At 50.1% G+C, this 26,705-nt stretch overlaps 1 protein-coding gene across 3 annotated transcripts in view; it reads left to right on the top strand.

Moving 5' to 3' along the window:
- The window catches only part of CLN3 (CLN3 lysosomal/endosomal transmembrane protein, battenin), a 652,734-nt gene that overhangs the window by 173,926 nt on the left and 452,103 nt on the right, over positions 1–26,705 (top strand). For all 3 annotated transcript variants that reach the window (XR_011304414.1, XM_069652104.1, XM_069652103.1), the window contains exon 3: positions 6,962–7,055. Coding sequence is in view for 2 of the 3 variants with exons in the window: in XM_069652104.1 (XP_069508205.1) it covers positions 6,962–7,055 (94 nt within the window). In the remaining variant the exon portion in view is untranslated. The remainder of the gene's footprint in view (positions 1–6,961; positions 7,056–26,705) is intronic.

A 26,705-nucleotide genomic window follows, 5' to 3' on the forward strand; every position in this document is an offset into this window, starting at 1 on the left:
TTGTGTCAAAATAAAAAGGGCCTATACTAAGAAACCTATTGCCAAACCTCACAACTAATACAAAAAGGGGTGTGGGAAAGTTCCAATGAAAAGAAAGAAGTGTTCTCAAATAATATGTTTGGATGCGCTAGCTGGGGTCGCCATTCCCCACGTTTTGGATATGAGATAAGATGGGAGCTTGGAGCACAGTACAGTCTCTGACTTTTCCAGCACGAGGCAACAGTTCCAATGGCAGTTCTCAGGGTCGTCGAGGGCCAAGTCTCGTTTCCTTAGAAAATCTCTTGCCTTCGGGGCCTGCTGTGTTCAACTAACAAAAACAAAAGTTCCTTTAACAAATGAAAAGTTTGTTAGGGTGATAATAGTTCACCCCTGGGTCCGCCCCTCTTCTGGGTGCTGGCCCTTCTCAATTGTAATCCACAGTTCACGTATGGTGACGGTCTCACCCCTAGACCCCATCTTCTGGGTGCTGACCTTTCATGTATTGTATTCCTTTCTTACATGACTTTTGGATGATCGCTTTCCCCTGGATCTCCCTCGGCCGGACTCGGACCTCTTTTGAATGCTAGTACTTGGGTGATAGCGTCCTCTCTGACATCCCGCCGTCCGGTTCATTCTTGCTGTTTCTTGTTACTTTTGCTTTCACTTTTCTCACTATTGGGGTGACCACTTTTCACCCTTGGATCCCCCTCTGCCGGGCTGCGACCCCTCTCAATTCTTAGCCTCCCTTCACCCGGTTTACTGTGGCTCTCGCTCAGGGTGATAGTGGCTCACCCCTGGGTCCCCCTCTTCTGGGTGCTGACCCTCTTTATTTTCAATGTTCTTCTTTTACACAGCTCAATGTTTGCCGGATTCACCTCCTTTTCTTTCACATTGCTTGTAGATCAAAGTCTTTCAATTGTACAGGGATTTTGCTTGACCCTCTGTACGACCACTTTCACCTATTTCGCTGTTCCTCCTATGGCCTTCTGGTAGTCGTAGTTTTCTCTCATATGGGGCTCAACCAGAATCTCTTGAGTTTGCATTCACGTGGCACCGGTTTCACCTCTGCAACTGGCCTCCCCTTCACACTTTTTCCAGTTCATTCAAAGTTCATCAGCTTTAGTTCAAAATGTGCCACTTTGCTATTCTCACTCAACACAGCCCGGTTCATAACGGTTCTCACCTCGACTCACCACCTGTGATGAACCGCTTTGCTTTTGGCTTCTCTGGAGTCAAGGCTGGTACCACGGGTGCTGGAGCTTCCCTCGCTCCTGCTTATCGGCATAGGCTTGCCCAGTGTACCGTTGACATCTGCTGCAGGACACTCATGCTGTTGTTCATGGTCTTAAACTCTCTTAGACGAAGGTTCTGCAGGTCTGGGACGAAAAGGGCAACGTCACTGTATTCCTCGCCACCCTCTCGATTCCTGCCACCTTTCTCCTTCTCTTGAACTGCTGCGTGGTAGCCGTCTTGTCATGCTCTCTGCTGTTTTCACCTTGCTTGTACTGCGCTCCCTTACTCCACCTTTTATCTCTGTGGGGAAAAGGAAGGGCCGTCGGGTGTGTGTGATTTGTGTCGTTAGCCTGACTTTGCCTGACCTTCGGGTTGGGACATGTCGATACACAGGTTTAACATTACAAGTCCATTGTTTTCTACATTGGAGAAAAGTGTGGGTGTCAGAAAAGGAAAGAGGTAGAGTTTGCATGTCCTACAGGGTAGGATGGAGAAAAGGTATTGTTGGATTGTCCTACAGGATATGATGGGGAAGGTTTGCGAAATGAACAAGAATGATCAGGATTGTGAATAGAACATAGGGGATGGTGGGAATTGTGATTGTGGTTAACTTTCGACTGTGAGTTCAGAAAGTGACAATCGGAGGGACGGGATTGGAAGGGTTTGCGGGATAAACGGGAATAGCTAGGATTGTGAAATAAACAAGGGGGATTGTGGGAACTATAGTATTTCACCTCAGCAGGTTGGGAGTGCAGAAATCAGAGGGACGGGAAGAAGAATGATTGGGAGTATTCGGATAGGGAAAAGATGGTTTTTGAAGGCAACAGGGTGTGTAATGGATTCATCAGAGGCGGAGTGGATGATGGATTCTTGAAAAGGAAGTTTATCGAATGGAAGGGAGGTCGAGTTGATATAGCCCATAAAAGCTTTGTGGACCTCGTCTTCCTCATCCCTTTCTCCAGTGTCATACTGCGTCTCACCTGGGGCAATCTCCCGAGCATAACCACGGGATCCCCCATCCAGGTGATCCCCTTTCGCTCTTTCATCCCCAGGACTAGGATCGGAGCATCTGAAGATTCCTTTGGCCACCTGAATAAGGGCTCCTCAAGGTTCGCTTGGGAGAATACCCTCAGGTTTCTCACACCGGGGCAAACAAGGTGATAGAAGAGAAAGCCAAAGAAGGTGTCAGTGGACACAGTGAAGTGAAGGATAACAAAGGTTTGCAGGAAGCACCTGAAGATGAAAGGATAAAAGAAAAGCAAGTCACAGGAAATACAGAGAGGGGCCAAATATCAGTGTGGTTGCACTTGGGGGGGGGGGGGGGGGCAAAGGAACATCCTGACAAGTTGATTTTTGTGTTTGAAACTGAAGCAGCCTAAGCTTGGGGAAGGGAACCTTAAGAGGCCTAACAGAGGTGAACTTTTATTTGGTGAAACAAGTAGGCATACGCTTGGGGAAGGGAACCCTGAGAAGTCGAAAGAAGAACTGTTATATTTCTTTTGTTCTGTTGAACACGGACACATTTAAGCTTGGGGAAGGGAATCCCAAAGAACTAAAGACTTTAAAAGTATTAGAGAATACTGCAAGGACCCTGTGGAGAAGATCTTACAAACAGCCCTTTTGGACTGAACACATTTTTGGGATATTGACCAAGTACACCTGGTGAGAAGACAACCTGAAACCAACCTTGGTTTCCTATTTTCTGTTGAACCACTATTCTTACTTTTTAAAGACTTCCTAACACAATTTTGTAAAGCTTGAGGGCAAGCATAGGTTTAGACACAGACTTGTTTTGGACTTTCATACATCGATGGCCCTTAGAAACATCAGTTAAGGGAACCATCCCTTTAGAGGTAGGGCCAGTTAGGCATTGCACCAACCCAGGAACCTTAGTAAATAAAGGTTTTGATACTAACGTCTTTGTGTCTCTGTTGATACCATCCCTGTCTCACACCACAACACAGAATTTCAACCCAAGCAACCGCTTTTTTCCCCTTCACAATTTCTTAATCTTCCCCACAATCACTCACCTCGTTTGCTTTCACCACAATCGCCTCAGTTAGCTATTCACTTTAATTATACTCCCCACTCTTACACAAAAGACAGCATATTATCAAAAAACACAATGCCAGGCCAAATCCTCTTTACTTCTTCAACATCTCTTTTGCAACATTCTCGACTACAATATTCTTTTTCAGGCTATGGAAAGCTACCCTTCACCACTTCTACTAACCAAGAAAAGAAAATAACAAACTAGGTAAAAATATCAGTTCCATAAGGCGAGGGCTCCGTCTGCACAGTCAACCAGAATGAAGGGTAAGGGTACGTACTGCAGAAATGCATCTACAGGTTGACTTACCATAAAGATGCCACCTCACCCCTAGGTGAGGGCTCCAGACAAGCAAACAGAAGGGTATCAAGGCAAACCTCACAAAGGATGTGCTGGTGGGGATGCCACCTCTCACCTCCTAAAATAACAAACTAATTAAAAATATGTAGAAAAAAGACTTATGACATGAAACGGTTCATTCACTCCTCCAAAACACTCACCCTTTCAACCCACTTCACATCGTCTGACTCCACACATACACGCCTACTTTACCCTTATCAAAACCCTTAAATCAAAGAAAAAACTCTTGTTCCCCTATCACCCTTGGCTTCATTTGCCAAATTGAACTTGCGTAAAAAGGGTCCCCGAAGCGCTCTGAAGTGGTGCTCCTTCAATTCGCCCTGCACAGCTGGACTGCGGCACCACGCCTCCGGGGAGCAGACATGCCTTTAAGCAATATGGCCCCTGTAGACCTCTCCTTTTATCGTGTACCATAGACTGGTCCCTGCAGAGAGGCGCCACAGCAAATTTGTGCAGACAGAAAACCCCCAATGTCTCAGAAAGCCTGGGGTCCCTTCGTGTTCACCAAATGTGTGGGTGGACCTCTGATCTCTGTAACCCAAAGTAGGCCCACCTCTTAAGAAAAGAGTGCATGTTTGTCTGTAAAGCAAGTTTATTGTACAAATGGCTGGGAGGGGCTAGATGATGCTGTATAGAGTCAAACTAACCAGAGTCTCCTCGAACCACACAAAGATCTCACAATATATAGATTTCGCAACAGTTAACACACTCCCACATATTTCATTACTAAGTCATCCCCCACATACTTGATTCGGCAAACCTATACAAAGAAATCTAATCTTCTTTAGTTCACACACTTTCATTGGACACATTTATTTAACTGCCACTGCCTGTCAACATATATTTGCATCAGCTCATATTTACACCCGCCCCTTCTCTGGATATCCCCGCAGTTGGTCATGACGTTGTTACATGGTTACATATTCGCACAACAAACATAATTCATTACTGATTCCATCTGGTCAAGGACCACTAACCCTGGTCTTGATGGCCATGGTCTTCGCAAGGACACTTCAAAGTTATGAGAAGCGGGAGAAACAAACAAGGTCCCTTCGGACTGGCGATAAGTAACTTATCACCCAACCTTGCTGGCATCCTCGTTTCACACTAATCTATATGACTACCATTTTAGCACAGAGGGCCTCTGGCCACATCCTGGTAATTCCTGAGAACCTGATTTAAACCCATAAACCATTTGTCAACTCTGCCATTAAGCATCCCTTGCACCAGCTTTATTACCCGACCCCCAAACTGACCCTACCAGGTGGCCGGACTTCCCCAGACCCTGAATAACAGGCTTCCATGTACTTAAAGATTACATCTCCTCTCCCCAATAGTACCAATTTGTAAAAACCCGAGCCTGGCTGTAGCTGACAATCAATGTTTTTGCAGCTGCCCGCTGCCTTCCCCCAGCCTGCAACCTTGCTCAACCAGCTTTCCCGATTTATTTCGCCATCCCAGATTTCTGTGCCTGCACAATCCCTGTCAATGAGGGAACTCTCAGCCTACAGATTTGTGTAGTTGCCCTGTACCCCATGTGCCTCAACTCTCCCAGACACATGTCCCTAAAATCACCCATGTATGTATGTCTCTGCATGTATGTTCAAAACTACTGCGTCCCCTCACAGTGTTTTCTTCGTCTGCAAATCTCCTTTCTCGCATGCACATATGAAGCTCCTTCCCAATATTAGGCGCTAAGTGGCACGCGACTACATTGTTTTCCTCTTGCATCAGGAAATTTTACATTATGTTGCTACGTGCCTGTGAATCTAAAATGTATCAACCTAACACAAAATAACACTAATAGTAACACTTATCCCATTCTCATTAACTATGCTAGATGCATGCTAAATCGGAACATCATGCCAACATCGCCGTCACTCCAGTCACCAATATGGCATGCACAACGCAAACCCTTCCTTCCCATTGAGACCTTAATTGACGACCCCAACACAGGTGATGTTGGTACAGACCTGGAGAATAAGGAAACCCATGCCAAAAGAGGGGAAAGAAAGGGAGAGGAATAGAGGGTAGGAAAGTGGTGACAGACATGACTATAGCGGTGAAGCAGGTGTTGGAGAAAAAGTTCTTGCAAGAAGTGACATTTGTTCCCAAACGGGTGGAAAAGGTGATAGTGATAGATGGAGAGTAGGCAAAGCTATTCTCAAACGGGCAAAGAAAGGGATAGTGGTAAAGATCTGATTGCTGTATTCAAAGAAGTGAAGAAGGTGCGAGAAAGAGGTCAAGGCTCTGAATGGGAGATGGATGCAGCCCACAGTGGTGAAGAAAGTGACCTGAAGAAAGTGACCAAGGGAGTCTAGACGGTAAGAATGAATACACTGACCAGATGTGGCTGGAGAAAAAGAGAAATCAATGAACGTGTTGCAGTTTATAAAATGTCTGATTGCAGGATGCAGAGATCAACAAATTGAAAAGGGGGACAAAGGCAGGTGAGGTCAGAGTATCGGGCGGGAATAGGAATAGCAGGTAGCCACCTCCTCACGCTACCAAGCTTCCTTGACCCACAACTGGGACCCTGTGAAGTGGCAAAATTGATACCCATGACACTGCTTCTTCTGGTAAGGGAGCAGGAGTCTGGGGTGGGGGGGTAGACTACCTCAATGACCACACAAAGAATGTTACTGTCAAGCCTCACCACAGCCGACCAATAAGGACAAGGTATGAAGCAGAAAGAAAGTGGAGATGACCCCGTGAACACACGGATTACCTCAGCCCTTCTGGAGTTTAGTGGAAGGCAAGTCTTGGATACCTGGAGAACTACAAACATATCTTTTTTGTGTACAGCTTTTCTTTTTGCACTGTTCTCTGGTACCTCCTGAAACTGTGAGACATTGTTACCTTTGAGATTCCAAGAATTGTAGTTAGAAACTTCTGGACCTACCCTGACACATTTTCAAGTGCACTTTTGTCATACATGTTTATTATTTTGCCTCCACACTGTTAATAAACCACTTTAAGTTCAGGTTTTCTGTCTAGTCTTTGACCCCCGCTCACCTATGTGACATTGCTGATTCCTATATGTGTACTAGAGCACATGCTGTTGCACGCATTACTATCTCTGCATTTGATAGCACAAGCAAAAGTAAGCAGGTTATACTTATGGGCCCACATGTAGCTTAAGGCTGTTTAATAGTGTTATGTGTAAAAGTTTGCAAACTCATGTGGAATATTGTGTACATACACATACATTCTCCTGAATCATAAAACGTTCTTCTGAGATTCGTGAGTTCCCCTGCTTCTCGCTCATCTTCTTCCCTGTCTTTCGTTTTCTGCTGCTACTTGTCTCATTCTTTGTTGTACTCGCCTTCTTCCCTACAGGCTCCTGGGTCTATGTAATAACTTTGCCTATGTGATCATGCTGAGTGCGGCCCATGACATCCTCCAAAAACAAGAGACAAACAAGACTGCTTTGGTGAGTATTGCTGACTATCAGTGATTGAGTGAATGTACTGTTTGTTAATGCATCACTGAGTACTACTGTCTCTTACTGCCTTGGTTACTGCCTTAATGTGTGGTTAGTAGTGCTTACCAACAGTCTGGGAGCTCACATGCCTCTCCTGATAAAATATATACATTATCACCAGAAGTTAAGCATTGGGTGTAATTCAGCAGATTGTGATCTCCCATTAACCCTAGATGAGCACAAAGTGCAGGAGGTAAATTTAACAGCGGATTCAGAATTAATGAGAACTTATAAAAAAATACTACATCATGTGGAACAGGGGAAGTTATGCATAAACCAAGGAAAGCTATAATCAAAATTATACAGGTAATTAGATACATATTGTATGAGGTGAAGGTGGATGAATTAAAATGTAATATGCATTTACCAGCTGGTAAGCAGAAAAACCCTGAAGCCGAAATGGCAATGGATACCAGCAAATAGACTCTGATGATGATTCCATAATTATCCACAGCAGCTGGACCACTTGTTATAGTTTTGTTTGGTACCTTGTCTAAAGCCTTAGGAGATAGTTTTATGTCTCACTAATACACAAATCCACACACAAATCATAAACACACATTTATTACGGCCACTTATTGACACAGCCATAGTGATAATACCCAGAAGAACAGCGTGATAGGACTGGCTAATAAATATATTGAGGGAGATTGCGTAGTTATTAACTTAAAGGATAGATTCACAAAAAGGAGATTACTAGATTTGAACCATGTCTTTGGAAAACATCAGGTATTGTTTTGTGCCCTCTAGAGTTTTTACCCCCCTAACATTCAATATCATCAGCAATATGTGAAAACGAAGTCTAGCTTGCATAGGAAAATAAGCAATGCTAATTAACCAGATATGAACTCGAGTACAAATTAATGGTTTTAGTCTATAAGACCTCTTTCTCCAGCATGGGGTCTGGCATGCATTCACATGCTCATGAATATTCCCCGTCGTCAGGCCGGGAATCCTCAGTATAGAAAAAATCAGTATCAGTTTAGTTTCTGATCTGTCTTTCTTAGTAGTAACCAATCACTGCTGGTCTCTGGGTCATACTGCCCCCAGCCAATGACTGCCCTCTCCCTAAGCCCCGCCTCTGGCAGCCATCCTCAGATTTTTACTGCACGTTCAAGTGTTGGGAGTCCTCATGCTGTAGCTCTCGAGCTTTTGCTGTGTTTTCGCGCTTTTTAGGAGATTTTTTCTCATTTTTCGGTTAAATAGAGCCTCAAGCTCCACCGTTTCTACATCCGATCAACGGGGATCCGTTTCGGAGTTTTCTACGCCCCTCAAGGGTGAAGTTTTCATCGAGTTACGCTTTTGGAGGATTCCAGAAGTTCCGAGGCCTACCCCGGACATGGCCCAGGAGAAAGGAAGCTCGACGACCGGGAAGCTGTTCAGGACCTGCCCTGGATGCCAGCTTCAGAATGTTTTCAAGGAGGACGAGCATTCGTTATGCCTCCACTGTCTCCATGAGGACAAGACGCACACGGAGAAGGACTGTGCGTTTTGTGGGAACATGTCGGAGCGGACCATGGAGGATCGCCACCTCCGTCTCGCCAACTGGCTGGAAGGGAAGAGCCCGTCAGGCGAGAAGAAGAAAAAGAAGTCAGAGCGGTCTTCTAAGTCCTGTGAGGGCGCCCTGGCGACGGGGGCCCAACAAAAGGCTAAGCACCGCGAGTCCGCGGGCACCGGGAGCGCTGAACGGTTGGGCTCCTTGGTTTCCAGGCAAGGCACACCCTCCCCGGCGCCATCAACCACGAGCCAATGCTCTGGCGCGGTAAGAGGAAGTCTGAGAACCCAGCGAAGCTTCTGGAGAGGCCCCGGTCGATCTCGAAGATTCCGGCTGAGGGGGAGCAAGGCTCGGACCCTCCCCCCAAGGTGAAGGCCCCAGGCGTCCAGAAGGTGGCGATGGCCTTAATTCACCCTGCTAAGACCTCGATTGAGGATGTCGCCGCGGCCCTGGCTCAGCCTGTGGAGGCTAGACCAGTGGAGGAGCCCTCAGGACCCAGAGTCTCCCTGCCACCGCGGAGGGAGTTGTCTTTCAGGCCCATTGAGAAGACCCCCACAAAGTCCTCGTTGGAAAAGGTGGGGAGGGGCTGGCGGCCATCGTGGATATGGACACGACCTCTGAAGAAGAGCTCATCGAAGTCTTGGAAGAGGCCCAGCCCATCGGGAGGGATCCCGACGAGGGCGACGACGAGAGCGACGGTGGCGCCGACAAGGCTCCTCAAGAGCCCTTGCGCCCGTCGTTTCTGGTGCCGCAGGACACTTCGGCGGCCATTTTGTCAGCGATTCAGTCCTTATGCTCGGAGATAAGGACAAGGTTGCCCCTTCCCCCGACGGAGGTACCTGAGCCAGATCCGACGGGGGTACCGGAGCCAGGACCTTCGGAGAGTCCACCGCATAAGAGGAGGACGACGCATCCTACGCCACCTCTCCCACCTCTGCGGCCTGCTCTGCCTTCCCCCCGGTCTACTACCCACGGGGATGATGCAGGCACGGACACGGCTACGACAGGTAGAGATGACGACGGAGGCGACGACGGGACGTGTCCCCCGTCTCCCTCTGCTCGGGCGTCCCCGCCCAACGAGATTGGATCCTTTCATGCCCGACTATCAAGGCGGCCAACGCCCTGGCTATCGTAGCCCGCTACGACAGGGAGTTGTGGTTCAAAATCGCCCCTCTGTTAGACTTCCTTCCGGACGCCAAAAGGGCAGAGGCCCTTGAAATCCTACAGGAGGGTTAGATTTCTTCAGACCACGCCATCACGGTGGCAAAGGACATCGCCGACACTGGTTTCCGTCAGTTGGGCAACAGCTTTTGCTTGAGACGACGAGGATGGCTCAAGGCCATGGATTTCCGCCAGGACGTACAAACCAAGGTTTTGGACATGCCCTTCGACGGGAAAAACCTGTTTGGGAAGGCGGTTGATGAGTCCCTTCAGGCCATCAAGACAGACACAGAGACTGCCCGGGCACTGGGAGTGCTCCAACAACGACGGCCGTCCTTTCGGAGCTCCGGAGGCAGACAAGGTGCCTCCAAGGGATCCGGCAGTGGCTCCTCCACGTACCGCCAAGCGGCAAGATCTTCGTCCCAGGAAGCCTACAGGGGACGCGGCAAGTCGGGTGGTGCCCGTCGTCATTGACAGGGAGGTCAAGGAGGCAAGGCGGCCTCCAAACAAGATTGAACCGACCGTGGGGTCGGGCCCCCGCCGAAGCACCCCGGTGGGAGGCCGGCTGGCGAGGTTCGTCAGCGTGTGGGAGTCCATCTCCACCGACCGCTGGGTGCTGGACGCCCTGGCCCAAGGGCATGCCCTCGAGTTTCAGAAGAAGTGCCCTCGCATTACAAGCGTGGCCGGGAAGGAAAATCACATCCCTCAACTACTGTTGGAAGTAAGGGCGATGTGCAAGAAGGGTGCCATCGAGCTCGTCCCAAAGAGGCTTCGGGGCTCTGGAGTTTACTCAAGGTACTTCCTTGTAAAAAAGAAGGCAGGAGGATGGCGCCCCATCCTGGACCTACGACGACTGAACAAGTACATCAAGGCGCAGAAGTTCTGTATGGTCACCCTCCAGCACGTGCTGGGACAGCTGGAGGAGGGCGATTTCCTGTCGTCGTTTGACTTGGAGGATGCGTACTTCCACATCCCCATTCTAAAAAGACTCCGAAAGTTCCTCAGGTTCATGGTCCAAGGGCAGCACTATCAGTTCAAGGCCCTCCCGTTCGGATTGAAGTCCGCACCCAGGGTGTTCACCAAGTGCCTTGCACCGGTGGCGGCGCGGCTGCGCCTACAGGGGATCCACGTCTACCCCTACCTGGACGACTTGCTCATCCGTGCAAGGACGAGGGAACTCGCCGTGAAGCACACAGCGAAGACCGTCCATCTGCTCACGGACCTGGGATTCTCCATCAACTTTCCAAAATCCCACCTGGTTCCGTCGCAAGTCGCCCTGTTTCTGGGAGCCAAGCTCGACACAGTGGCGTGGCTGGCCTCGCCGTCGGAGGAAAGGACCAGGACCATTCTGGGCAAGGTGCAGCGTCTGCTGGCCACGTACATGGCCAGGGTAAGATCTATGAAGTCCCTCCTCAGGATGATGTCTTCCTGCATTTATCTGGTGCGCCTTTGCAGGCTTCGGATGCGCCCCTTACAAGAGTTCCTCGACGCCCGCTGGGTCCAGTCGACGGGCAGCTTCGAGGACAGGATCCCTCTCAACGAGACATTCCGTCAGGCGATCCGGTGGTGGGGTACCCGCTCCCATCTGACGGCGGGCACGGACTTTCAGATCCCAGCTCACCAGGTGACGGTGACGACGGACGCCTCCCTGGAAGGTTGGGGAGCGCACACCGGAGATCTTCACGCGAGAGGCCTTTGGCTCCCGGAGGAACATCAACATTTTGGAGCTCCGTACAGTGTTCTGGGCCCTCAGGTCCTTTCTTCCGTCCCTCAAGGGCAAGGTGGTGAGGATCTTCACTGACAACACCACCACGATGTTCTACATCCGGAAGCTGGGCGGAACTAGGTCCCCGGCCCTATCCAAGGAAGCCCAGGATCTGTGGCATTGGGCCGTTGCCCAACGGATGTTTCTGGTGCCTCTTCATCTGGCAGGAATAAAAAACACGATCGCCGACTCACTCAGCAGGGAGCTGCGCTCGTGCCACAAGTGGGAGCTACGCCAGGATCAAGTGGATCGACTCTTCTGACGATGGGGCGAACCCCAAATCGATCTCTTCGTGACGGTGACGAATTCCAAGTGCCGGAGGTTCGCCAGGAGGTTCCCTCAGCCGAGGAGCATGGGCGATGCTTTCTCGTTCCCCTGGGACGGCCTATTTCTTTATGCATTCCCTCCGCTGCTGTTGCTGCTCCGGCTCATCAACCAGCTGAAGAGGTCCCGGTGCAAGATGATCCTCGTCGCACCGGCGTGGCCGAGACAGATCTAGTTCCCGGACCTTCTGGACTTGTCAACGTCCACACCACTCAAGCTGCCGACGGACCCAGACCTTCTCTCCAGAGAATGGGGCGCCATTCTTCACCACAGCCCGGAGTCGCTGAACTTGCAGGCTTGGCTCCTGCAGCACTAGAGTTTGGAGGGTACGACATCCCGGCTGACAGCAGAGAGGTTCTTGCAAAGGCCAGGGCGTCCTCAACTCTCAAGTGCTACAGACATAAATGGAAGAGGTTCTCTGTCTGGTGCCGTGCACAGAAGATTAACCCTCTGCGGATTACGGCCCCTCAGGTACTGCCGTACCTACTGTCGCTGGTCAAAGCTGGACTGGCTCACGCATCCATCAAAATAATCTGGCTGCAATCTCCCGATATACCAGGACTACGGGACGGGCGTCCTTGTGGTCTCATCGCCTGGTGAAAGAATTCATGAAGGGACTATTCCGATCATTCCCGCCGGTGAAGGCTCCTGCCCCGGCGTGGGAGCTTAATGTGGTGCTGACCAGGCTCATGGGGGCCCCATTCGAGCCTATGCATTCGGCGCCTTTGAAGTTCCTGTCATGGAAGACAGCTTTCCTCGTGGCCATCACCTCCGCACGACGAGTGGGAGAGATCCAGGCCCTATCTTGCAAGCCTCCATACTTGACTTTTCATGACACAAGGGTGGTGCTGAGGACGCACCACTCCTTTATGCCCAAGGTGCCGTCGGACTTCCACCTCAACGAGCCCTTGGTGTTGCCAGTTTTCTTCCCGTCGCCTTCGTCGCCGGCCGAGAGGACTTTACACTCGCTTGATGTAGCTAGAGCGCTGAAGTTCTACGTGGACCGCACGAAGAGTTTTCGGAAGACGTCGCAGCTGTTTGTAAACTTTGGGACTGTGAATCAAGGGAAGGCTCTCTCGAAGACTTCCATTTCCAGATGGCTCTCAGGCTGCATCATGCACGGTCACCGGTTGGCAAACCGACCGCTGCCCGGCTGTCCGAGAGCCCATTCGACCAGAGCGATCGCTGCTACCACGGCGTTCCTGTCTGGTGTGCCCCTGCTAGACATCTGCAGGGCTGCGACGTGGAGGTCGACGCACACCTTCACAAGATTCTACTGCGTCGATCGGGACTCCAGCGAGGAGTCCAGGGTCGGCCAAGCAGTGCTGCGCAACCTGTTTGCCTAAGGTGAGCCTGGTGAGGAGGTAAGAGATGCTTAATGTTGAGTTGTTGTATTGCTTAATGTTGAGCCTTGCCACCTCCCGTGGTTGTGCATGTGTGTACTGCTATGTATTCTCTTATTCATGAGCATGTGAATCCATGCCAGACCCCATGCTGGAGAAGGAACAAGTTACTTACCTGTAACTGTTGTTCTCCAGCATGGGTCTGGCATGGATTCACATGCGAACCCTCCCGCCTACCCCTCTGCGGCTCTTCACTTGGTCATACTGCCACTTTACGCGCTACCAAATCTGAGGATGGCTGCCAGAGGCGGGGCTTAGGGAGAGGGCAGTCATTGGCCGGGGGCAGTATGACCCAGAGACCAGTGATTGGTTACTACTAAGAAAGACAGATCAGAAACAAAACTGATACTGATTTTTTCTATACCGAGGATTCCCGGCCTGACGACGGGGAATATTCATGAGCATGGGACCTCGAAGGTTCCCGGTGAGAATCTCAGAGTGGTTCCCGCCATTTGTCCTCGTCTCAACATTCTCGGTAGCGGCATCACCGGTCGCCTTCCCAGTCCTCATCGGAGGATGGTGCCACGATGAAAGTGGCTTGTCCTACTAGGTCCTCGACTCCGGAGGAATGGGCAGCCTTCAGGGAGCCGATGCTGGCGATTTTCCAATCTCAGGGCACAGTTCCATCCGCGCCTTCGGAAGAAGCCGGCAGGGAATGGTCTCAGTCTGTGGCTTGTGTGCCTTCGGGCTCAGGTCCTCGGCGAGATTCTCACCGGGAACCTTCGAGGTCCCATTCAGACAAGGTTCAGGGTGATCGCCAGAGACGTGCCGATTCCAGATCTCGGTCTTCGTCCTCGGCGAATCAGCAGAAATCTGGCAAGGGCTCGAGGTCGGCGTCGACTGAGTCTGTCGAAGCTTTGCCTTCACACCAGCCCTCGGCGCCGTCAGCGCCTTTCTCAGCCCGGTGCCTGTTACACCCGAAGTACCAGTCATCACGGGAGCTGCCATGATGGGGCGTCTGGATGTTATTGAGGCCAAACAGGCAAACATCGAGTCCATGGCCACAGAGCACAGCTGCCACATCAAGGCCAACGCGCGGACCTGGAAAGTGGTGGAGGGATGCACCTCGGCCCTGACAGGTTTCGGGCAAAGTGTACGGGAATTGTGCCAGGGACTGTCTGCGCGTGCAGAGCAGACAAGGGAATCAAACAATCTTCTCCGCCAGCAGCTGCAGGTCACCGGAGCCATTCCATCAACCTCTACTATGCCCACGGAGAGGTCGCTGGAGCCTTCACCTAGGTGCCGTTCAATGCGCAACCTGAGAGCCCGCTCACCAGAGGGGCCCGGACTTGGAAAGCGCCCGCGACCATCACAGATGGACGTGGCACAGTTTTTGCGGGCCCTGAGAACATGTACCTACCTGCACTGTTTTGGGGCGTTCACTGGGGGGAGGAGGGATTGTGTGCTGGGGAGTTAACTGGGGGAGGGGGGATTGTGTGCTGGGGAGTTCATGTGCTGGGGAGTTCACTGGGGGGGTTAGGAGGGATTGTCAAACATTTCATAAATCACGTTCAAAATTCATGCAGAGCATGGACATTCATGATTGTGATCATGTGCTCTTTAATGTACAAGTGATATGCGTTACATGTACCCTCAACCGTATCTGAGACAATTATCAATCAAGCCCTGCCTAGCCAACCTCCCCTACCCCACCCCTGTGTACATGTGCACCAGTTTAGGGCACATCATCATCTTGACTTCCATCCCCAGGTGGCTGGACATCCGCATCGGGGGGCAGTGGCACATTCCTGCAACAACAAATGTTGTGCAGCATGGCACATGTTAGGACGAGTTTGCAGATTTTTCAAGGTGCATATGTCAATGCCCGTCTCGTACGGTATAGGCACCAATAGTGTGCCTTCAGCAGTCCAAATGCCCTCTCAACGCAGATGTGTACGTCCATGGGCAATGTTGTATGCCCGCTCACCTTGAGTGTGTGGATGACGCACAGGAGTCATGAGCCATGTGTACTGGGGACATCATGAATCACCTGCAGAGGAGGGAATGCAGGTATGAGAACAAGGTTGGCTCAGTGGGTGCACAAGGCTCAGTAATCAAGTGCCATTGCCAACAGAATCAAGTTTGCGTTGAAGAGGTCATGCTATCTCATTGCTATGTTGCCATGCACACTGCAGGACATGCATGGTGTGAGGTCGACATGCAGCTGTGTTTCGATGTATGTGTGAGTCTTCATGTTTATCACATTCATGTGGTACATGTGCACTACTTGTCATATGGTCACTTCCATTGTGGTGTGTGCTGTGCAAGGGGCAGCATCGGATCGATGGACTACTTACTGCTAGCACCACACCTGTGTCTAGATGTATCAGGTGTGTTCCTTGTCGCCGAATGAGGGGACCCTTGTATCTTCATGCGCATGCAACATGTTGTTCGGCCATGTCTCATTGGCATTCCCTTTGGGTGGTGTTGCGTTTGCCGATTGTCACTATTATGTATACTTATCCAGGCATGTGATTGGCCAATCAGGACTCATTGTTTCAGGGATGTACATTGTTGTGGATCGAGCAACTTGTGTGTTGTGGTGTTGTGGATGCGCCTACTTTCGGGCACCATTGCCATAACTGTTGGGTGGCCAGTGTGGGATGTCTGTGGTGTGTCAGGGTGGGGAGCAACACTGCGACACACACAGGATGCATTGTGGTAGTTGGGCTTCCATATCTGACTGTGCTCCCACATGTCTTTGCCATACAGACTGGATGTGTTCTGATGTGTTCCACATGGCCAAGGGTTTCCTTGCAAGGGACATGCATGGGAAAGTTGCAGTGCTAGTGCTGCCTATGTCTTCTGCTGGCGTGCATGGATTTCACTGTGTGTCTCCACCCCCCATCAGATGTCATTTGACATGCATTTCGGACTTCATTTGTACTCACCCAGCATCCATGTGTTGATGCCTTGGTGCCTTTACATGTACGCTGGCAGGGTAATATTGCGCAGGATCATGGAGTCGTGGGTGTATCTTGGATAGTGGGCACAGCAGTGGCTGAGGGTTAGGTCAGGTCTACATGTCATCTGCACATTCATGGAATGGTAAGTCTTATGGTTTCTGTACGCTGCATCATGTATCCAGCGTGCTACTAGTGCTACATGTGTGCAGTCCACGGCTACTATGACGTTCATGACTTGTCCAATGGCATGGCACTGGCCCTTCAGCTGGTTCACCTGTGCATGTGTGGCTGCCAATGCAATGTGCTCATTGACATGGAGCAGCAGTGCATCCAGCACCTGTCCCAGCCCAGCACTGAAGGTGGACTGGGCCATGGCATGCATCATGGCACCGTTGTGTTGGTCGCTGCCAGTCCCAGTCCCAAGGTATCACAGACACAAGCTTCACGAGCAGCGGCACTGCAGTGCTGATAGCCATACGGCTGCCTATGTGAGCCTGGATTGTGTCCAGCAACTGTGTGATGACTGGCATGTCCAGCCTATACTCGGTCACCAACTGCCCGGGCCCAGGGTGTTGGCCTGGACCTGGGGATGGCTGTCCGCCTTGCTGGTGATACTCTCGTCCTCCTTCTCCTCATCCCCACCGCACGCTGTGCTCCCAGGGCCTTGGCCTGATTGGCTGGCCTCTGTAGCACCAGGCACAGCAGGTAGATGTACATGTCAAGGCTTCCGGCTCCAAATGGCAGCATGGTGTTTGGAAGTGTGTTTTGTGCATGGGTGGGTCCTTTGTAGGCCTCTGATTGGCATTGGTTTCACCTGGGCCCTTTTTGCAGTCTCCTGTGTTTTTACCTCCAGCATTTGGCTAGGGGTATTTTCGGCAGATTTTCCGCCGGTTTTCTGGCACTAAATGCGCCTATGCCGGACTCGTGATGGGTCTGTAATAGCACGAATGGGTGCCGGCGCTATTACAGCCAGCGCTATTACAGCCGGCTGTCATTGAGCTAAAACCGCTACTGCCGGATTTAAGGGTTACCGCTGAACTCGTGATAAGGCCCTTGGTTTTTGGTAAGGAGGTTCTTTATTCTGCCATCTGATTGGGTATTCTAAATTCTTGTCCCTCCTCTATTTTCTGGTTCTGCTTTGGGAGTCTGTCAAAGATGTGTAATACGTGTGAGGACACAATCCATTCGAAGAACAAGTTACTTACCAACTGGTAACGATTTTGCGACTGGATGTTCCTCCAACGTATTCCACATCGCCCTCCCAACCTGCCCCTCTGGAGAATTTCCTATGCTATTGCAGCTTACGTTCCCGCAAGGCTATGTGCAGTCCAGCTAGCATGGTGTACGAGCATGTCACACATTATGGAGGAAAAAACATAAACTGAGGCTACGGGCGCCGTGCATCCTATTTATAATATCCGGTGACGTCGCCCTCGACGGAGGCCTTCGAGGGACATCGACCCGACGTCATTGACGCAGCACACCCTCTGCTGAAAGATTTCGAAGTACACAGCTGTGGACATTACATGTCAAAGATGTGGACTACGCTGGAGGAACATCCAGTCGAAAGAACGTTACCATTTGGTAAGTAACTTGTTCTTCTCCTTTAAACCAATCACTTTCCTCTGGGTCATAATGCCCCCATCCAATGACAGTCCTCTCTCTAAGCCCCTCCTCTGGCAGCCATCTTCAGATTTTTACCGCACGGCAGACAGGGTGCGAACGGCATCACCTTCCGCCTCCATTGCCAGCCAGCAATCGAGCTCCTCCTCGAAGAGAAAGTCGTCCAACACGGCTAAGCTGCGGGAGAAGACCGAGAAGCCACGGACGGTGGAGAAGGCGGCCAAGCTGCCTAAGAAGGTGCAGACGGCACAGGATAAGTCTTCTTTGACGATAGAGCTGGTGGCAGCTGCTCTCTCTAAAGCTAAAGGGGCTGACCCTGCAAAGGTAGCCCCCACAGCGCTGAAGGTATCCCTCCTTCCGAGGCACAAGTCCACTTTGGTGACTTTGACAAGGTCTGCCGGGACGCCGAAGAAGGGAAGACTGCCTCAGAACCTGGTTTCAGCCCCTCGGGGTGGAAAAAGGGAATCGGGGGGTGGGGGTAGTGGGGCAAGGAGGCTAAGTCCCAGGCCGTGGCCAGAGCCATGGAATTTTCATCCACTGACGACGAGGACTTGGAGTCCCTACACACGGTCCATGGGGACATTGAAGAGAACTACGGCGGCGCAGGGCCTAGTGTTCCAATCACGCCAATTCTGCCGAGGGATGCATCTCCGGATGTCCTATCAACCCTCCACACCTTGGTGTCAAAGATCCAGAAGAGGATGCCAGAAGGGCCTGTTCCAACGGTCCCCCAGAACCCTAACCAACTACAGATGAAGAAAAGGAAGTGCCATCTGATAACCCCATTTCAGCCTCCACATCCTTGTTGGGCTCCATTTCCCCCAGCAGACGCAGACACGGGTACGGAGACAGCCACGATGATGGCCGATGATATCGTCGAAGTGGGCAGCGGGTCCCCGCAGCCTAGGGCGTCCTCACCGGACGAGGTGGGGTCATTCCATTCCATAATCGCCAGAGCCACAAGCAGTTCCAGCTTGTGTCCGAAGAACCCAGGAAGGAGGGTTTCCTATACAAGAGGCATAAGTCCAAGAGGAAGACAATCACGGCATTGCCCCTCCTGGACGACATGTGGGAGGAGGGCCTATCCCTCTTGAAGAACCCTTGCATGGCTCCAGCCAAGCGGCATAGGCTGGAGAAGAAGTACCGGGTATCGGAATCCACACCCAAGTGCCTGACGTTGCACGCATCGCAGGATTCGGCTCGGCGGCTGCGAGGAAGCAGTCGTCTAGCCGTCCTCGTCGTCTTCAGTCCCTCCGGACAGTGAGGGTAAGAAGTTGGACACCACAGAGAGGAAACTGATTTACACCACGGTGTCCACAATCAAGGTGGTCAACGCACTGGCGATCCTAGCCAGGTACAACAGGGAGCTGTAGCACAAGCTGTGTCTGATTCTGGAGTTCCTCCCTGACGACAAGAGGATGGAAGCGATCGCCCTCTTCCAGGAGGAAGATGTAGCGTCGGATCACGCCATCACAGTGGCAGTGGACGTTGCTGACACAGGGTTCCGGCAGATGGGCAACAGGGTCTGCCTTCATCGCCAAGGCTGGATGAAGGCCACAAATTTCCACCAGGAGGTACAAACAAAGTTACTGGATATGCCTTTCAACAGAGATAACCTTTTTCGGGAAGATCGACAAGTCCCTGCAGGCCATCAAGGCGGATACAGAGATGGCACGTGCTCTGGTCACCCTCCAGCAGCACTGCTCTTCCTTTCGCTCTTCCAAAGGAAAGTCTGCAATGTCTTCGAAAGGTTTCTCCTCCTCGTGTCATCAGCCTTCCAGATCCACGACTCAGGAAGCCCACAGAGGCCGTTCCCAGGCCCATGGGGCAGGTGGACAGCTTCGCTGTCGCCAGCAGGGCGCCAGGGCCAAAGCAAGCCTGAATCAGGCAAGAAGTCAGGGCCCCACCCGTGCACCCCGGTGGGAGGCCGGCTGACCAGGTTCATCAGCGAGTGGGAAAAGATCACCACCGACAGATGGGTGCTGGACGCTCTCGCCCAAGGACATACCCTGGAATTTCAGCACAGGGGTCCCCAGATCCCTCCGGTGGCCCGTCGGGAGCAGCACATTCCTCCGCTCTTGTATGGGCCATGCTACAGAAAGGGCGATAGAGCTGGTTCACAAGCGACTCTAGTGTGCCGAAGTCTATTCCAGGCACTACTACGGGGGGCTGGAGACCCATTCTAGACCCGCAACGTCTGAACAACTCCCTCAAGACTCAGAAATTCAGAATGCTCACGTTGCAGCACGTGCTCGGACAATTGGAAAGAGGGGATTCCTTGACGTCGCTGGACCTGGAGGATGCCTCCTTCCATGTTCCCATTCACAGGAAACACTGCAAGTTTCTACACTTCATAGTGCAGGGACAGCACTACCAGTTCAACGCCCTAACCTTAGGCTTAAAGTCGCCCCCACAGTGTTCACGAAGTGCCTGGCATTGGTGGCATTGGTGGTGGCTCATCTGCATCTATGAGGGATTCCCATATACCCGTACCTCAACGACTGGCTCATTCGGGCTTGCTCGCGAGAGTTGGCCGTCGGACACACAGAGGCTGCCGTCAAGCTGCTGACGGATCTGGGATTCTCCATCAATTATCCAAAGTCCTGCTTAACACTATTGCAGAACGTGCTGTTCCTGGGGGCCGGACTCGAACAGTGTCCTGCTTAGCATCACCCTCGGAGGAGAGGGTAGCAGCCATTCAGGGGAAGGTGCAGCAGCTGTTGTCGATGAAGACGGCCACAGTGCAGACTATCAAGTCGTTGCTTGGCATGATGTCGTCCTGCATCTACCTTATCCGGCTCTGCAGTTTACAGATGCAACCTCTTCAGGAGTTTCTGGATGCTCTCTGGGTAGAAGCTTCCGGAAACTGCACAGACAACATCACTCTGGGCGACGAGTTCCATCAGGCGTCCGCTTCAACATCTCCCGCGGCACAGGGTGTCAGAACCCTCCGTTCCAGGAAACGGTCACAACAGACACTTCCCTGGAAGGCTGGGGAGCCCACACCATACATCTGCATGCCAAAGGCCTGTGGCTACGGGAGGAGAAGGATCTTCATATCAACATCCTGGAGCTACGGGCAGTGTTCTGGGCCCTCAAGTCATTCTTTCCGTCTCTGAAGGGCAAGGTGGGTCAGGATTCTTCACGGACAACACCACCACGATGTTCTAGAACAGGAAACAAGGGGGCACGCGATCTCCATCGCTCTCCAGTGAAGCGCAGGAGTTATGGTGCTAGAACGTCGAACAAGAAATGTTCCTCGTCCCTCTTCATCTAGCGGGAGTCAAGAACACCATTGCGATTCCCTCGGCAGGGAATTGCGCTCATGCCACGAGTGACAACTTTGGCGGGACCAGGTGTCCCACATCTTCGCCAAGTGGGGCACGCCCCAAATCGATCCATTTGTGATGGTGGCGAACTCCAAATGCCAGAGGTTTGCCAGCAAATTCTACCAACCGAGGAGCCTGCGAGACGCGTTCTCTTTCCCGTGGGAAGGGATGTTTTTGTATGCGTTTCCTCAGTTGCCTCTCCTGCTATGAGTCATCAATACACTCAGACATTGTCGGTGCAGGATGATACTCATCGCCCCGGCATGGCTGAGGCAGATTTGGTATCCGGACGCCTCCAATCAAGCTACCAGCTTTCCTGGATCTTCTCGCCAGAGGAGGCGCAATCCTGCATCACGACCCAGGATCGCTCAACCTGAGAGCTTTGCGTCTGCAGCCCTAGAGTTTGGATGATACGAGTTGCCTGCGGACTGCAGAGAGGTCCTCGCCAATGCCAGGGTGTCAACAACTTTGAAGTGCTACGGTCACAAGTGTAAGTGTTTCGCTATGTGGTGCCAGTCCCAGAATATTACACCTCTGAGGGTCACAGCCCTGCAGATTCTTCCATATTTGCTATTCTTGGCGAAGGCAGGACTGGCGCACGCCTCGATCAAGGTACATCTGCCGGCTATCTCCCACTACTCCAGGTCTCCAGGAAGGTCTTCACTTTGTTCTCATCGACTCGTCAAGCAATTCCTTAAAGGACTTTTTTGTTCTTTGCCGCCGGTGAAGGCTCCTGCCCCTGCGTGAGAACTCAACAAGGTTCTAACAAAGCGCATGGGGGCCCCATTGGAGCTGATTCATCAGGCCCCTGCGGTCGCACCCCTCTTACATGCCAAAGATTCCATCAGAATTCCACCTCAACAAACCTTTGATGTTACCTGTTTTTTTTTCACGAAACCTTTGTCACCGGCTGTGAGCGCCTTGCACTCGCTGGACGTTGCTCGTGCCCTGAAGTTCTACATGGCATGCACAAAGAGTTTTTTCGAAAGACTTCACAGCTTTTCATGAACTTTGGTCCTGTGAAGCAGGGGAAGGCCTTGTCTAAGACTTCAATCTCAAGGTGGCTCTCCGGCTGTATCATGCACTGTCATCGGTTGGCAAACCGTTCACTGCCCGGCTGTCCGAGAGCCCACTCCACCAGAGCGATCGCTTCGACGACAGCGTTCCTGGCTGGACATCTGTAGGGCTGCTACATGTAGGTCCATGCACACCTTCACAAAGTTCTACTGAGTCGAGAGAGATTCCAGGGAGGAGTCCAGAGTTGGCCAAGCAGTGATATGCAACTGGTTTGCTTGAGGTGAGTCTGTTCCAGTGAGAGAGTTGATTGCTTCTGTTGAGCCTTGCCACCTAACTTGGTCGTGTAATATACTGCTGTGTATTCATTTTTCATGAGCATGTGAATCCATGCCAGGCCCCATGCTGGAGATGGAACAAGTTACATGCCTGTAACTATTGTTCTCCAGCATGGGTCTGGCATGGATTTACATGTGAGCCCTCCCTCCGTCTCCTCTGCGGCTCTTCTTGGTCATACTGCCCCTTACGTGCTTACCAAATCTGAAGATGGCTGCCAGAAGAGGGGCTTAGAGAGATGACTGCCATTGGATGGAGGCAGTATGACCCAGGGGACAGTGATTGGTTTAAAGGAGAAATACAATTTGTAAGTGAAAGTGAAACTGTTTTTCTTTTTGCTGAGGATTCCCAGCCTAACAGTGAGGAATATACATGAGCATGTGAATCCATGCCAGACCCATGCTGGAGAACAATAGTTACAGGTAAGTAACGTGTGCCATCTGCCTCTTGTAGTACTCATTACATTTATGGTCTAACATCAAGTGGGATAGTTATGAATGTTATGGAGGTATGGACTTTTCCTAGAAAAACTATAACTCACGCTACCCAAGGTGAGACTTTCCCGTTACTAACTCAAAATAGATGTAGAACAGAGTCTTTCTAATATTGACTGACTCATGTTGCAAGTACAGGAATGCCATTAGGATGTAATGAAACCAGCAATCTGTTATGATGACCTGAATAAACAGAAGTCCCCCGCAAAAATGATAGTTAATGTAAGTTATCACTTTGAGCCAAATACAGCTCACTTTGAGCCAAATACAGCAGGAAGTGGAATGTCTTGAGGTCTTGAGTCTAGGCGGGCAAGTGGAGAATGGTTAAAGGGAATAAAACAGTGTTGAGTGGAATAAATGTAAACTACTTATATTCTATCCCTGATTTACAAAGATCAATGAATGATCACACAAATATATGGACAACTCTGAACAAAATTAATGCAAAAATAAAGTAGGTAGAAAAAAATCTGATATTTTTTATAAAGTTTTCTTAAGAAAATATGTATGAAATAGTAAAATGATCAATAGTGTGTAAACAAAATGTCATTTCTTACACCAATGCAACTTATAACTGATGATCTCCACACAAAGCAAAAAACTTAATAAAACACAAAGAATCAAATAAAGATTACAAATATCACAAAAACAAAAAAAACATATATTGAAAAACATTTAAGGTTTTCAGATCCCAATACATTCAAATCTTCAGGTAGACTAGTTAAGATGGAAAACTCTTTTGGCAAGCTCAAAAAATATGTCTGTTTCAGCGCTGTAAACTTGTTTCGGCGTACCATCCTATCCTTGTTGGGCCACGTCTTCTGCAGGACCAAAGACCATCTGCCCGATTCATGGAATTATTTGTGTGAAAAACGCAGATTTGCATGCCTTTCTGCCCGAAAATCCCCATACTTCAAACAGGGATTTTCGGGCAGAAAGGCACACAAATTTGCCTTTTGCACGCAAATAATTCCATGAATCAGGCTGCATGTTTGATCTGCAAGAAGCCCACACAAAACCTAGAATCAATAAACATAATAATAATTATTGGCAAAGGCTGGCAAAACTTAGGCAAACTGAAAAACAACAGTTGAGGTAAATGGTACCATTTTGAGTAAATCTAATCCGTAGACCTTGATCCCAGCTAAGCACTTCCATCTTTCCAGGTCGGGAAATAAATCACCTGGAAAAAAAGTATGGGACAGATAATTAATGCCATATGATCCAAAACATGTACATTTGCCTAATGTCCAGTTGGTGTGTTGCAACAATTAGAATACATCACAGTAATGTATATTCAACACGATGATACAGTAGTTTGTGCCTTTCACACCATTCTGAAAGGTTAGGTGTGCCTTTTGGTTCCTCATATTGCAATAGACTGCACTACTTCACATTAATTCCTCAATTTGGCAAAACATGCATGTATTGATTTGTTTAGTACATTGCTGAATGTTAAAGATTGTCAAAATAATACTTTTAGCAAAAGTTCTATGTGCATCCCAAAAACGGTCACCGTCTGTACTGGAGAAACATAAAATCAGTGTTAGTTCTAACTGATAACATGTAATTGAATAGTTACATGTCAATCTCCATACACTCACCCATTTCTGTGGCCTTATGCTATAACAAAAGTGTCAACCTAAATGGTTACCTTTTAATGAAACAGTGTCTATCAACTAATGAATATTCATCCCTCTCTGAGTGGCACTTTGGGGACACAACGTTTTGCGGGCAAGGATTAAACACGAAGGTTTGAGCAGAGTTTGTTCCCGACGTAGTGCCATCGTCCGCGTCTACGCAGGGGGACCTGTAACATCTACTTTGTGTGGTGGCCATATTTAAAGAGAATGGAAAGGGCCAAATGGCAACATACATTGAAAGGGCATTCCTTATTGTGAGTGTAAAGGAAAGGTGTTCCTAACAAATAGTGTAACTGAGCTGAGCTAAAAATTCTGCCATGAGTAATTTTTACTTCCAGTAAAAGAAACTAGCCAGATAGGGCCAGCAGTAGTAACTCAAAGGTCGTGGAAAGGCACTTTGAAAAAGGAATCACTTGTGTTTAAAAACCTGAAAGTACTCGCTCATCTATTCCCCAGGGATCTTCTGTTCAGGTGGCCAGGGAAGGGCCATCGCTTTTGGATCCCATCCCAGGGGGTGGACAAACAAGGGAGTATCACCTGAGTGGAGGGTCCTTGGGGATTGGAGAGAGGGTACCCGAAGGCGAGACATGGTATCCCCCCCTTTCCTGATATTGATCTACCCTCTCCTCCTTTAGCCTCTATGGGCTATTGCCAATCTTACCCCATCCTCCCCTATAGTTTTCCCTTAAGTACTGAGAAGAAGAAGAGACAACTACGAGCAGTGCAGATTTCCTATTCTAAACACCATTCTGGTACTGAGACGAAGTAGCGCGGTTTTAAGGCATTGGGCAATGAAGATAAGGCATGCCACACTAATAGACTTGAGAAGGGTCAGGCAAATGAAGATCCCTCATTTCACCTGCAGCCTGTTAGTAATAGAGGAGAGCGTAAAAGGTGGAATCCAGAAGCACATGAGGGGTGCAGTCGCAGAAGGAAAAGAGAACCGAAGAATTTTGGTGCTGAGGAGCGAGAAGCCAAAACGCTGACACACAGACAAAGATTCAGAGAGTCTTGCCGAGGTGACTGTTGCAGGACTTGGAGCCCCTGTGATGGAAGGCCTACAACAGGTGCTGCTAGGGAGCAGAGGCGGAGCCATGCACGAAGGCCGGCGTGCGGTGAATGGAGTACCTGTCGAACTGACAATGTTGTTTTTACCATTCAGGGAGAAGCCGCCTAAAGGAGCTACGGAGACCCACTAAGTGTCTGCAGACACTTGGAACGCCGGAGCGCTCTAAGTAACCTTGGAATTGATAATGGTCTACGGAAGTAGTGAAAACTACATTTATTGAATATCGTACTGCCTGAAAGGTGCTGATTAAGCACACAGAAGTGAAAACTGCATTTATTGAATACCAAACTGTCTGAAAGGTGGTGCTTAAGCGTACAGAAGTGAAACCATTTGGTGTATACCGAACTACATAAACTGCATTATTCAAGTTTGCACAACTTAAATTTAGTTATTGAAAGATGAACGGAATGAAAGGTGCTATCCTGATGAATGATATATGATATGATATGGCATTTATAACGCGCCTATACACAAGTGTTTCAAGGCACGACGAGGCAAGGGAGGGGGAACAAAGGGAAGACGGATAACAATCCTACTAGGCCAGGTGTCATTCAGATTGCGCAAGTGCATGGGGAGGGGGAAAGGGAAAAGGTGTGAGAGGGAAAGGAGAGGGGAAAGTGCAGTACATGGGATAGTAGAATAAATAAGATAAATAAAAACAGCGAGCTGGTGGCAAGTGCAAGATAAGTGCAGACCTAAGTTCTGGTAGGGGGACTGTAGGGATACAGAAAACAGTCCCCAAGTACAGGGGTTGCCAGGGAGGCAGTGCAGGGGGGCAACTGGCGGGGCCTGGCTCAGAGAATCAGAAAGGGCGGCCAGGTAACCAGTGCAGAATCTGCCAGGAATTCAGCAGGGAGAAGCGGAGAGAAAGCAGAAGCAAAGAGGTAGGTTTTGAGGTGCTTCCAGAACCGGAGATGGTTCTCCTCAAGTTTCAGGGAGGCAGGAAGGCTGTTCCAGAGGGAGGCCCCTGCCGAAGAGAGACATCTACCATCAATTAATTGCTTGGAGAAGCAACTGACCCTGAGAGAGTTGGATGC

Source organism: Ambystoma mexicanum, chromosome 3p (genome assembly GCF_040938575.1).
Source record: "Ambystoma mexicanum isolate Mex_15411 chromosome 3p, UKY_AmexF1_1, whole genome shotgun sequence".
NCBI lineage: Eukaryota > Metazoa > Chordata > Amphibia > Caudata > Ambystomatidae > Ambystoma > Ambystoma mexicanum.